General features: G+C 35.0%; 1 protein-coding gene across 1 annotated transcript in view; it reads left to right on the forward strand.

Moving 5' to 3' along the window:
- The window catches only part of LOC139952946 (cadherin-23-like), a 44,793-nt gene that overhangs the window by 26,264 nt on the left and 3,522 nt on the right, over window positions 1-15,007 (forward strand). The window contains exons 27-38 of the mRNA XM_071952282.1: window positions 434-541; window positions 1,889-2,018; window positions 5,675-5,923; window positions 6,232-6,351; window positions 7,612-7,778; window positions 8,984-9,072; window positions 9,757-9,891; window positions 10,872-10,940; window positions 11,255-11,321; window positions 12,125-12,246; window positions 13,265-13,369; window positions 14,058-14,189. Coding sequence (XP_071808383.1) covers window positions 434-541; window positions 1,889-2,018; window positions 5,675-5,923; window positions 6,232-6,351; window positions 7,612-7,778; window positions 8,984-9,072; window positions 9,757-9,891; window positions 10,872-10,940; window positions 11,255-11,321; window positions 12,125-12,246; window positions 13,265-13,369; window positions 14,058-14,189 — 1,493 coding nt within the window. The remainder of the gene's footprint in view (window positions 1-433; window positions 542-1,888; window positions 2,019-5,674; window positions 5,924-6,231; window positions 6,352-7,611; window positions 7,779-8,983; window positions 9,073-9,756; window positions 9,892-10,871; window positions 10,941-11,254; window positions 11,322-12,124; window positions 12,247-13,264; window positions 13,370-14,057; window positions 14,190-15,007) is intronic.

Raw genomic sequence — 15,007 nt, forward strand, 5'->3', positions numbered from 1 at the left:
GTAAAAACAGTTTATATGTTAAACTGTGTAGAAAGCATTTATCTTGCTGATTCTGGTCATGTAAAAAGAATTTCGGGTCCACTTAAATTTTGTCGTAGAACTTGTGGATTTTACTTAAAAATTGGCGCTAAGCAATGTTTGACAAAACCAAGACTATAGTCCTGATGCATTTATTATTGACTATAGTCCTGATGCATTTATTATATCGACCATTTATATATAAAAAAAACAGTTGTTGAATTTAAGCCAAGAAAATAACTTCCTTGAAATTTCATAAAGTTTAGCGAACTTAGTAACAAGTCAAGAATTCTTTCTCTTTTTAGCAGATAATTTGTACCACATTAAAGTGACTTTCATACCCATTGTATTTTGTTGTCATTAGTGAGACTCAACATGTATTTTTTCTACAATTTGTTTTTTGTTTTGTTTTTAGTTGACTATAGAAGCATACAATAAAGGTGACGGAAGTAATAAGTTTTCCACTAGAGTAACGTTCATCATTAAGGTTAACGATACGGATGATAATGAGCCAATATTCTGGGTGAGTAAAACTTTCTAAAATAGTCTCTAACCTCTTGACGATCATAAGGTTTAAAGCCATTGGACCCTTTCGGTACAGAAAAAAAAAAAAAAAAAAATCACAGATTTACAAATAACTTACAGGGTTTACAGAAAGTAGTGGTGAAATACTTCTCTTGAAATACTATTCCATGAAATGCTTTACTTTTTGAGAAAACAGTAAAACAATATCAATTCTCGTTAACGAGAACTACGGATTTATTTTAAACACATGTCATGACACGGCGAAACGCGCGGATACAAGGGTGGGTTTTCCCGTTATTTTCTCCTGACTACGATGACCGATTAAGCCCAAATTTTTACAGGTTTGTTATTTGATATAGAAGTTGTGATACACGAAGTGTGGGCCTTGGACAATACTGTTTACCGAAAGGGTCCAATGGCTTTAAAAGGTAGCCCTACTGGACACATTTTGGTAAGTGTCAGAGACCAGTCTTCTCAATTGACACATCTCAACATGATGCACACAATAACAAGCCTGTGAAAATTTCATCTAAACTGGTTGTCAAAGTTGCGAGAGAATGACGACAGAAAAACACCCTTGTCGCACAAGTTGTGTGCTTTCAGATGCCTTGCATTCAAGACCTCAGCTATAGGTCTCGAATTTAATTCAAAAAATTTATTGAGAAATTACTTTTTTCGCAAAAACTACATTGCTTCAAAGGGAGCATTTCTCACGTCACAATATTTTATACTATCATCAGCTCGCCATTGCTTGTTACCAAGTAAGGTTTGCTTAACAATTATTTTGAGTAATTACCAATAGTGTCAGTGTCTTTAAAGTCTGAGCATAGATATGGTTTTATTTTATTTGAGTTGATCTGAATTGACTTGATTTGATTTGACTAACCTTGCTTTGACTTGAATTTTTTTGATTTGGCTTCATTTGATTTGTTTGACTCTATTCAACACAATTTGATTTGATCTGATTCGATTTGATTTGACTTTATTCAGCTTGATTTTATTTTATTTTATTTATTCGCTTTAACTTAAACTATTAGATTGAATTCGATTTTGTTGGCTTATTTAATTTCATTTTGCTTGATTTCATTTGACTTGATTTGATTTGGCTTTATTTGATTTGATTTGGTTTGATTTAATTTTAATTGATCTAAACTTAGTTTATTTTATTTTATTTTATTTGACTTAAGTGAACTTTAATTGAATTGATTTTATTCGACTTGATTTGATTTTACTTTACTTGATTAAATTTGATCTGATCTCATCTGATTTGATCAGACGTAACTTGATTTGATTTGACTTACCGGTAACTTGACTTTCCTTGATTTGATTTGATTTGATTTGATAGGAAGATGAATCCGATCAGAGTATTGAATTCAGCGTCTTTGAGAACAATGCGACAGCCGTTATAGGTCTGGTCAGCGAGGCCACTGATGCCGACGAGCCCTCAAACCAACTCATCTTCTACTTCATTGTCAGTAAGTCAATTTCAAGTTTTTTTTAGTCACTTTAAAAATGGCATGGATGACTAGTCTCACAAACCAAAGTTATTATTCTTTTTCGCTGATGCAAATTCCATCTATTAAATCAATGCTAAAATATAGGTTTCAAACTGCCTGTAGCAACCGGGCAATCTCGGTGGTCTAGTTGATAAGACACTGCTCTAGACTTGCAAAGGTTGTGAGTTCGAATCCCACAAGAGTAATATGCCTGCTTTTGTTAACTTTCAAAGCTCAAACATGTCAATCTCCTACTTTTTTAGCTGAACTTGTTCACCATTATTCCCCTACTTAGACTTTACGATCATCTTAACAGCCATTGCTTACCACTGCTACAAGAACCTCTACAAGAACTCTGTTCCATATCTTTGGAATAGTCCTCCTGTGCATATTCGTCAGGCTAGTTCGATCTTTACACTGTTTTTAAGTTGTTTTAAGTTTGTCATCTTAACAGTCATTGCTTACCATTACTACAAGAGCTTCCCGCATTTTTTATAGTCAAAGATAATTTTCGTTTACACTGTTCCATATCTTTGGAATAGTCTTCCTGTGCATATTCAGCAGGCTAGTTCTTTACACTGTTTTAAGTTGTTTATAGTTTGTTTCAAGCTGCTCATTTGTAATCTGCTTTGTAATTGTATCTTTCACCCCGTGCTTATATTATTGTTCTCTCTATGCGCTTAGAGGCTTTTGCAATAAGCATTTACAAAAATGTCTTTATTATTATTATTATTATTATTATTATTATTATTATTATTATTATTATTACTATTACTATTACTGTTACTGTTACTGTTACTGTTACTGTTACTGTTACTGTTACTGTTACTGTTACTGTTACTGTTACTGTTACTGTTACTGTTACTGTTACTGTTACTGTTACTGTTACTGTTACTGTTACTGTTATTGTTATTGTTATTGTTATTGTTATTGTTATTGTTATTGTTATTGTTATTGTTATTGTTATTGTTATTAGCTGTTCCGACGTAGTGGTCGGAACAGCTATTGAAATCGTCAAGATTTTTATTTGTTATTATTATTATTATTATTATTATTATTATTATTTGTATCCGTCAAAAGCCCATAGGTTTAACCAGGGCATTTTGTTAAAGCCAAAAATCATACTTGGCTTAGTATAAAAGAGTCAGACCATATATCATATTAAAGCTTAGGTCTTGAAGTTGTAGTTAAATGTAATTTGCATAAATTAAATAATTAATTAACTAAGTTATAACGACATGAATATTTAATTAGCCAATCTTTAGATTGCCATATCTCACAAACTATACGTCCGATCGCAATTTTTTTTTCAATTTTGTACTTTGTGGGTACTGTATAACTATTCCATGGCCTTAAAATCCGGACGACGTCACCATGACGTCATGTATTGCACGTTTTGTGTCTGTGCACAAACACAATGGCTCTTCAAATGTCAACATTTAAATGGTCAAAAACTTAATAACTTCAAAATTATTTATCTGTTTGTTTCCTGAATTTGATATTTTGTGTCAAAAAATACACTGATTCTAAAAATAATGGTTGTCGTTCATTAAAACCAATCAAGGGACGTCTATCATTAACGAATAAATTAAAATCTTGCCGTCATCGGTACAACGTAGTACTTCTGGATGTAGTCACTAAACTGCGTGCAGTCGCTTTCATGTGGCTGTACACTGTCTCTATGTGTGGATGCAATACAGTGTGGACCTGTTTTCATTGAGGACTTACTTGAGGGGAGTCTACCACGCTGTCCTGATGTTGGCATCGATGTATTTTTTTTTCCTAACCGTGTTCTGGACATACTCCATTGGATTTGTACACAACCAATAGGCATACATTGGAATCCTACGATGGTTCAGGGTTTTCGTTAAAATGATGTACGTTCTAATAGGTTTTTTTTAAAAGGCATTGGATTGGGGTAAGTTACACACCATCGTGTACCTTATGAAATTTGTTAGTATGAAAAACACAACTTTAAAACTGTGACGTCATCACGTGATAATTTATGGTAATTAGAAGCTTTAATGAGTTTTTCTTTGCAGCACTATATCTCAAGAAGTGAACGGCCGAATTCAAAGTTGTTTTCAGTAATAGACTCCTTAGGCATGATAGATTTGCATTGGGTAACCGTGACCCCGATTTGACCTCTACTTCCGGGTCAACCGGAAGTGAGACCATATTTCAAGAGTTACACAACCGATTTAATTTTTTTCTTCAGTTATAGACTCCTTAGGCATTAAATTTTGTTGGGGAAAATCCGTGACCCCATTTTGACCTCTTCTTCCGGGTCAACCGGAAGTAGGACCATTTGTCAAGAACTACACAACCGGTTTTCAAACTTTTTTCAGTAATAGACTACTTAGACATTAAACATTAACTTAGAAAACTGTGAACTTATGTTGACCTTTATTTCCGGGTCAACCGGAAGTGAGATCATTTCTCAATAACTACACAACCGATTTTCAAACTTTTTCAGTTATAGACACCTTAGGCATTAAATATTAACTTTGAAAACCATGACCCCTACGTTGACCTTTCCTTCCGGGTCAACCGGAAGTGGGACCTTATTTCAAGAACTACATAACCGATTTTCAATTTTGTTTTGGTTATTAACTCCTTTGACATTGGACATTCGCATTGGCTAGCCGTGACGCCATGTTGACCTTTACTTCCGGGTCAACCGGAAGTTGGACCATATCTTAAGAACTACACAACCGATTTTCAATCTTTTTCAGTTTTAGACTCCTTAGGCATCAAAACAAAATTAGAACAACCGTGTCCCCAATTTGACCTATATTCCTGGTCAACCGGAAGTGAGACCATATCTTAAGAACTACACAACCGGTTTTCAAACTTGTTACTCTTATAGACTCCTCAGGCATTTAAAATAAACTTTGTGACCCCCATATCTCAAGAACTACACAACACGGAACAGCTTTGTGTTTGTTCACAAACACCTAATGTCTAGTTGTTATTGTTATTGTTATTGTTATTGTTATTGTTATTGTTATTGTTATTGTTATTGTTATTGTTATTGTTATTGTTATTGTTATTGTTATTGTTATTGTTATTGTTATTGTTATTGTTATTGTTATTGTTATTGTTATTGTTATTGTTATTGTTATTGTTATTGTTATTGTTATTGTTATTGTTATTGTTATTGTTATTGTTATTGTTATTGTTATTGTTATTGTTATTGTTATTGTTATTGTTATTGTTATTGTTATTGTTATTGTTATTGTTATTGTTATTGTTATTGTTATTGTTATTGTTATTGTTATTGTTATTGTTATTGTTATTGTTATTGTTATTATTATTATTAATATCATCATATTTATTTATGAGACCTATTCGCGGTACTGCAGTTAATTATGATCCTATAAGCTAAAGTAGTAAAAAGTCCAGCCAATTTTCTATACCGATCCACCTGGGTTGTAGTTAAAAAGCAGGACAGTTCTTTTCAGAACTGTGAAGTCTCCCGAACATCCGATAAATATACTCCGCAGTAGTAGAATAAAGAAAGACAGTTCTCTAAGAACTGACTCTACCTGGCAAATAGATACACACATATGGTGTTACCGAAAACCAAATATATACATATTTATTAACCACGTTTTGTATCTATGAATCTACAGATGGGAACACTGGAGACTGTTTCACTCTCAACAAGGAATCCCGACAGCTTTCCTTAAAGAAATCACTGGACCGTGAAAAGAACGATACTTATGAAAACATCGTTATTAAAGTAACGAGTGACTTCGATTACGATGATTCGATCATCGTACCGTACGATCCGACGGACAACACTTTGTTACAAGTCACTGTCAAAGTCTTGGATGTGAACGATAATGGACCGATATTTACATCTAAATCTTACACCGGAGGTAAGTGAAAAACCAGTTTCTAATCAATTGTAAAGTAGTGTGAAAAGAGCAGTTGTTTGGCTACAAACACATCAATAAATTTATTATTTTTGTTTGATTATTACAGGAATATTCTTTTTGGTTTTACCCATATACACCGATGTGTGTTAGCACTGTATACGATCAGGTGCTTTCCTGAAATTTGTGGGGAAAAATCAGAGGCATATTACTTGGGTGTACAGTGCTTACACACATCGGTGAATTTGGGTACAAACCAAAATTAGTGTTCTTTGTCCCGATGCAAATTTAACATCTATTCAATACCACAGGAGCGGAGTATAACACTGGGTTTGACAGTGAAGTCATCGTAGTCAAAGCAATAGATGCAGACTTTGGAAGTAACGCCATCGTTAACTACTTCAAGACATCAGAGAAAAAAACAGACCCAGGTAAATAATATTGATCATAATAAACAGCGCTTTTATCAGAGAGTTTAAAAAAAAAAACTATTGTGTAGTGCCCCTGCACGAGACCCCCAAATGGATTTCGAAAATTCAATAAACATCTTCTTGGTTCTTGGTAATAATTTTTATGATACAACAAAGTAACTTGTACACCATACTCTTTAATATTAGCAAAGTAACAGTTATCGTCCTTTGGGAAAGTGGAGGGAGGGGGGGGGGGGCTTACTGGATAATACTACTGATCATTTTGGGGGTAGTGGGATTCTTGTAACTTGTCTTCTTCGATGGGTTAACTTTTTGACTCTTTATGTTTACTTCACAACTTGTATGATATATTTTCATATTTACTTCAAATCAAATCAAATCAATCAACATTTATTTCCATACAAACACAATATACAAACACAAGCGATAGGATGTACTTATAATGAGTAGGGGAGATGGCCTTAGCTTTTGATCCAAAACGGACCTTCTTCACAGGCATAAAACAAGTACAAACAAATACATCCATTTAGAGACGACGAGAGGGGAAAGGGATTAAGGGAAGGGTCCAGAAAGAAGCGGGAAAATTATAGCCAATCAAAGTTTCTATTTCAGAAGCAATTGGCGGCTATAAACCAATAGGAGTAAAGCGGTGAGGACAGAATGTTTAGTATGAAAGGATGGATTACTGGACCATAAAAGTGGTAAAATTATATTTACTTGATATAATGTTTGCATTGTTGTTGGCAAGTAGACATGTAAGTATTAGCAGTTTATACTTAACTTACTTAACTTCTCTACTGGAAACAATTGTTCACTTCATTGCAAGTGTGGGTCATTACATTGTACTATTGGAAATTACTCAAAATAATTATTAGCATAAAACCTTACTTGGTAACGAGTAATGGGGAGAGGTTGATGGTATAAAACAGTGGAGAAACGGCTCCCTCTGAAATACCTTAGTTTTTGAGAAAGGAGTAATTTTCCATGAGTTTTATTTTGAGACCTCAGATTTAGAATTAGAGGTCTCAAAATCAAGCATCTGAAAGCACACAACTTCGTGTGACAAAGGTGTTTTTTCTTTCATTATTATCTTGCAACTTCGACGACCGATTGAGCTCAAATTTTCACAGGTTTGTTATTTTATACTTATGTTTGTTGAGATACACCAAGCGCGAAGACTGATGTTTGACAATTTCCAATTATGACAAATGTCACCAACATCAAGTTTGCTGACAATTAATTTTGTTCTTCTTTATCTAGATGGAACAGATTATCCAGAAATCATTCCCACCTTCAAGGTTGATAACTTGACCGGCTCGATCCGAACACTGAGGAACTTTGAGAGTCGAGACACTGGTTACTTCACCCTGGAGATTGTGGCATATGACAGTCTCAACTCTCAATACAGAGACACTGCCACAGTATCGGTAAGAAAACTTATCTGTGATTGAATGTGCTATTACTCATGACTGCGTTGTTTTGGTATTGGAACAAGAAAACAAGATACAGATAAAATGAAAAGGGTTGTGAAACAAACATTAATCCTAGGGGTATACATAGATCTGGATGAAACATGTCAAGAAAGGGCTCTATCTAATGCAGAGGCAGTGGAAAGTAACAACGACCATCCATAAAACAAATCTTTCATTAAACTAATTATAAGGAGTGGTAGGATTTGGCAGTGATCACTTCCGTTGCGTTTACACTTTGTTGTTGGTTGGTTGTTGATTCACCTCGCTGGATCAGACTCACCTTTGATTCAGCAGTCAGGGTGAATCACTGGGTGAGTCTGATCCTAAACCACTGTGCGTTTACACTAGCGTTGATTCACCTTGGATTCACCTTGCTGGATCTGATTCACCTTGCCTGGTGAAGTTTAAAGACAGTGGACACTATTTGTAATTGTCGAAGACCAGTCTTCTCACTTGGTGTATCTCAACATATGCATACAAAAAATAACCTGTGAAAGTTTGAACTCAATTGATCGTTGAAGTTGCGATATAATAATGAAAGAAAAAATCACCCTTGTCACACGAAATTGTGTGCTTTCTGATGCTTGATTTCAAGACCTCAAGTTCTAAACTTGAGGTCTTGAAATCAAATTCGTTGAAAATTACTTCTTTCTCGAAAACTACGTCACTTCAGAGGGAGCTGTTTGTCACAATGTTTTATACAATCAACCTCTCCCCATTACTCGTAATAAAGTTCTAAACTTGAGGTCTAAACTCAAGTTCTAAACTTGAGGTCTCGAAATCAAATTCGTTGAAAATTGCTTCTTTCTCGAAAACTACGTCACTTCAGAGGGAGCTGTTTCTCACAATGTTTTATACAATCAACCTCTCCCCATTACTCTTAATAAAGATAGGTTTTATGACGACAATTATTTTGAGTAATTACCAATAGTGTCCACTGCCTTCAAATTGGGTGACAACAGGTACCTCAACTCCTTCATACCATAGGCTGTCCGTTTCCTCAATGATCAGCCCAGACATTAATTACATTAATTACGATCCCTGAGGTTGTTTATTTCCATTTTTTCTTCTCCTTTTGTTGAGAATGGTGATGGATAATCCAAGATCAAATTATTAATTACTTGAAAGAGAAAATGTAATTTTTTTTTCTTGATATGTAGATTTATCTGTTCAATGAGGATCAGCAAGTTATTTTTACGTTTGCGCTGAGCACAGATGACGTCAGGAAAATCGAGGAAGATTTCAAAGCGTATGTACCAAGCCATGTTGACTTTCTACATTCATGAAAAACGATTAACCACAACCCAAGAGTGACCCTGCTGTTTGATTATTTTAAGAATTTAGACAAGAATTTAATCCAAAAAAATTTAAACGGGCGGCCCAAACAGGTCACAGTTTCACAAAATAAGGAGATCCCAACATTAGGGCTAGAAAGCTCAGCTTGTAGAGCGTTATACTGGAGGTCCATGTTTAAATCCGGCTGTTGTCAAATGTCCTTTGTTCAACTCGAACGAAATTATCATATTCCCAGTTAGTTGTGCTTTTTACTTGATACTAAAAAACCTTGTCAATTGGAGATTCAAACAATCACACTGATGCCAATCTTTTGAAATGTCTTTATTTATGACATTGGTGGAAGTCAGAGAAAAATATGGCGATGTTTCTCTCAAATTTGAAACTTTTTGAAACAGTTTAATACAGGTTTTCGGTGATGGGGATAGACAAATATGGCAATTTGGCTCTAACTTTAATCTTTTTTGAAATGCTTTCATTTGGGACTTCGGTGGATGAACAAAGAAAAATATGGTGATTTTTGCTTTATTTCTAAGCTTTTTTTGAACTCTTTTACTCATGACTTTGTTGGAAGGTAATAGAAAAATAATGCGGTTTTAGGCTCTAATTGTAATCTTTTTTGAACTGTTTTTTTATTCAGGACTTTGGTGGAAGTGATAGAAAAATATGGTGATTTTGGCTCTTCAGCTAAACGGGCTGCCAAGACTGTTGAACCAGTTATAGTTGTTGACGACCTACAAGTATTTACTGTTGACAATCAACCAGTACCAGGAAGGTTTGTTTTGTTTTTCTCTCTTTTGCGCAATGACTTGAAAAACACATTACAGACACTGGACACGTCTGGTAATTGTCAAAGACCAGTCTCCTCACTTGGTGTATCTCATCATATGCATAAAAAAAATAACCTGTGAAAATTTGAACTCAATTGATCGTTGAAGTTGCGGGTTAATAATGGAAGAAAAAACACCCTTGTCACAAGAAGTTGTGTGTTTTCAGATGCTTGATTTCGGGACCTCGAAATCTAATTCTGAGGTCTCAAAATCAAATTGGTGGAAAATTACTTTTTTCTAGAAAACAGCTCCCCATTACTTGTTACCAAGTAAGGTGTTATGCTATTAATTATTGTGAGTAATTACCAATAGTTTCCACTACCTTTAAAGGCAGTGGACACTATTGGTAATTACTCAAAATATTTATTAGCATTAAACCTTACTTGGTAACGAGTAATGGGGAGAGGTTGATAGTATAAAACATTGTGAGAAACGGCTCCCTCTGAAGTGACGTGGTTTTCGAGAAAGAAGTAATTTTCCACGAATTTTATTTTGAGACCTCAAGTTTAGAATTTGAGGTCTCGAATTCAAGCATCTGAAAGCACACAACTTTGTGTGACAAGGGTGTTCTTTCTTTCATTATTATCTCGCAACTTCGACGACCGATTGAGCTCAAATTTTCACTGGTTGGTTATTTTATGTATATGTTGAGATACACCAAGTGAGAAGACTGGTCTGTGACAATTACCAATAGTGTCCACTGTCTTTAAATAACAGTTGTTATAATTGTTAGTGAAAACTGAAATACTTAAGGTACAGCAGGCTAGGGTTGTATATAGAATTTTTTAGAAACATTTCACTTCGAATGAAAATTAATCAAACGGTTCAAAAAACCAAAGGTATACTTTGCCTTTGAGTTGTTGTTTCTCATTATGTTTTACCCATTATTATAGAAACCATTTAAATGTAGCTTTTTCTTTTCTAGGAGCGTCATGAAACTTCATGGAGTAAACAAAGAAGATAACACAATTATCGATCCCGTAATTATTGTCAAGTAAGTATGGCTTGGAAAAGGCGACCCCAGCACAACAATTTTTTTATTTTTTTTCCAAGTTATTTTTATTAATATAAGTGATAATATTGGACATTTGCAGTGTGCCATGTCTGTCAGAAAGACACTCATATGACGGTATACTTAAAGCCAAGACTGAACAAGTGAGATTTAAAGTTAGTTTTGAAGCTTGAGATCTAGTCTTCAATTTTGAAAATCTCAACATTAAATTTGTCGTTTCCCTTCCTCTTTAAAAAAATCCAAATGTTCTATATAAACTCATTACATGCAATTGCTCATTCTTGTACTTTCTTCAGTTCGATTGATGTAGCGTATGACTATGTTGATGAATTCTATGAAAAATACAAAGTCTTTGAAGTATTGGTAAGTACATTGACTTTTGCTTAGTAGGTTTTCTAAGTTGTTGCTGAGCTATGTTTTCTTCTACAAAAAACAGAAATTTTGAAAGAAAATGATTTGAAGTTCTGAAAGAAGAGTAAAGTTTTACCAGACAAGGGATAGAACAATTGGATGAAGTTGCAAAGTTTCTCCCAAAAAATTATACACTGTCGTAATTGCCATCAGCATTTCCTGAGCTCCAGTAGTTTTCTTGTAAAACCTTAGCCTGTTAAAATTATTGTCAAGTTGTGTAAAATTGGTTCATACTTCATACCTCGGTACATACAAAAGTGAATATCAGGTATATGCTGTTTTCCCAATTGTGACGCAGATTGTCTTTCTGCTTGGAGATATTCACTCTGGATTTTTAGTGATATCTCAAAAAGACGATTACCTTTTGAAATAAAATGTTCCCATGTTAGTTTTATTGTTTACTTGTGGCTGCTGTATGAACCGCAGCACCTTGTAAACCCTTATAAGCTGCTAAATAAGTGGGTCTCAGAATTCATCACAGCAACAACCTATCTTTCTGAAAGTTTGTATATACTCAGCGCCTTGAGTACCTTGTTTGGTAGATACGTTCGCTATAGACTTCCATAATATTATTATTATTACTATCATCGTGTACTTGAAAGAACTAGCGCACTGTTTGAATGTGCGCGAAAGTTCCTGTATTTTAATTGACTACTATAAAGTCCGTTTTGTGATGAGGTTGTATAGTGGAAGAGGGAAGCATCCTTATAGAATTGTGAAGACACCATTAAAGAAACTTGTGTATCGTACAAAAGGGTCCAGATTCAGTTCCGCCAGAACCGAGCGACTGGGTCCAGTGGCTTTTGGTCGGTATCCTGAGCTTCTTCGTTGTTCTTGCAATTGGCCTGGTGGTTACCAATTGTATTGTGACGTCAAGGTGAGATGTTTGGAATCAACACAGCAGCCATCACATCCAGTCATTTCATTGTAGGCAGCCTCCAATCATGGAGTGAAGTAGATCATCTTGTAGCTTCACGGCCATTGCTATTTCATCTCATTACGACAGCCATGATATTCTTCCTACTTTAGTCTGATTTCTGATTTTCTTGCCCATAGAGAAATCAACAATTTTTTTAGTACATAGCATGAAAAGTCTTTTTAACTCTACACCATGTATACATGTAGGTCAGCCATAACTGTACTTAACAAAAAATATTCCCGCTTTTTTCCAAGGACCAATGTCTTTATGCATTTGTTCTTTAGACCTTCGTATAGTTTTTAGATTTCATTCATTATCTTCAATTAAAGCAAATTCCTTATGGTAAGGATTTTAAAAACCTAATTTCCCACATTGTGTCTCCTGGATAGATCATAGCTTCCTCTATTTTGTTGTATTCTTTTCATCACCATCTCTTGACCATTATCTTGCTACAAAATGTTGCCCAATTACGATTACAGGTTTGTTATTTTATGCATATATGTTGAGATACACCAACTGTGAGACTAGTCTTTGACAATTACCAATAGTGTCCACTGCCTTTAAGTACATTATTCCTTTTATTATCACCAGTTCTTCATTATTTAGTGAATTGAGTGTGGAAATAAAGAACAGTGGAATTCACCCCTTACACAAATTGTTGTTTAGTTTGGTTAAACTCATCAGTCATCTTCTGTCAAGCTAGCAATAAATAACCACATTCTGTGATTCAAAAATTAATTTGAATCAGAATTCAAAGTCAGAAACATCTAAGATGGTCTTGGATTATTAAATAGTCTAGGTGCAAGTCCGTTTCGTTATGATGTCACAATTTTTTCCGCCGCAAGAGGGCAAGGGTAATTTTTGTGAGAGCGGTTCGTGTATTAAAGCGCCCTCTCATACGGAAAGTTGTGACAAATCAAAATGAGGTCTTGCATGAAGAATAAATAGGATTGTATTTTGGTGTACTATTCCACAGCTACAAGCGCAAACTACGTGCGGCTACAGCTGGACTTTATGAGACCAAATCCAAAGCTAAAGGAGCTTACAGTTTGCCAAATACCAACAAATATGCAGAAGCTGGGTAAGATAAAACATTCTATTTTCATCTCTTTTTTTTTTATTTACTATACTTCATTATTTCGACAATTTTGACAAAATATTGAGCAGCTTGAGCCAGAAAGATTTCTGTATCCTGCAACCACCTTTTCACTCATTTTTACCATAAAAGAATATCTCTTTTGAGTCAATAAGATACTACTTTATTTCTCTGTCACCAGTCCTAAAAAAGAACTTGGCCTTGTTAGTTTTGGACAGAAATGAATCTTTATAGTAAACACGTAAACAGTTCAAATCTTGTCCATACAAGAGTATTCTGGTTTTACCCATTAACACCGATGTGTGTTAGGGCTTGTAAAGACGATGTGACCTATGTTTACATTTCAAACCGCCCTCTGTTGACAAAACACTATATACATCATGTTTCACCGGGCAAAGAGTTGCGTAGTCATAGTAAGATTGCGTACACTTTCTAGCTGGCTGCCAAAACACAAAGGTTTTGCCTGGCGGTATGCGCGCGAATCATGTTATGGTTTTTGTGTGATGTCAGAGGTCACATCGTCTATACTCAGTACTTTTCTGAGCTCTTTGAACAAAATCACAGGCATATTACTCGGCTGAATTTGAACCCATGACCTTTTAACTTTATAGAATACTTGGACTTGGGTAAAATGAAGCACTCATTTGCTGATGATATCCTTTGTTATTCACAGTTCAAATCCAGTCTACACAAGAACTATAAATGAAGGCTATGAAGTTGACTACGCCGTCGCACCTCTTAGCAACCAAGATGCTCCAGAGTATGAGGTGGTTTCTGATCAGGAGAATAAGAAACAACCAATTGGGTAAGGAACAAAGTTGGTTCTAACTTGACTCTGATGCTGGACTTAAGTGGCATCTTAAAGTCTTGGGCCTTGACTAATTAACTTGATGGAAATTGCACTTATACAAACACTTATGAAACTCTGGTTATAGAAACACTAACAACAAAAAATGGTAGAACCGGAACCGGAGACAATGTTACGGAGAACCAAGGTGACTGTATAAGTTAGTTTAGTATTCACCATTGGACATTCACAAAGGTTTTTACTGCGAATGTCTACTGTGGTATTTCGATATTGAACATTCCCATATGGTCTGTACAGTGAATGGTCTACTTTGCATTTAGAGATTGGACATTGCTGTACAAATATGTCAATGTTCAATAATTATGGAACTAACTTTAAGTTGGTACTTTTCATTTTAAGTTTGGACATTGCGCTACAAACCGATCTAAATGTTCAGTGTCCATTATCATAATAACAAGAAGACATTCACTGTACAAACCAATATCAAATTAACTTTTCTTTCATGTAACCAAGTTTTCGTTATCAATAACTTGAGGTATGATATAATAGATGTTAAATTTGCATCGGGGATAAAGAATATTAATTTTGGTTTTTACCCATACACCGATGTGCGTTAGCACTGTATACTCAGTACTTTCCCGAGTCCTGTGAAAAAATATCACAGGCATGTTACTCGGGTGGGATTCGAACCCACGACCCTTGCAATTCTAGAGCAGTGTCTTACCAACTAGACTACCGAGGTTGCCCGGCAGCTAGAGGCAGTTCGAATCCTATGTTGAGGTATGATAAAAAATGTTGTGTTTTTTTTTATGTAG

Source organism: Asterias amurensis, chromosome 21, assembly GCF_032118995.1.
Source record: "Asterias amurensis chromosome 21, ASM3211899v1".
Lineage (NCBI taxonomy): Eukaryota > Metazoa > Echinodermata > Asteroidea > Forcipulatida > Asteriidae > Asterias > Asterias amurensis.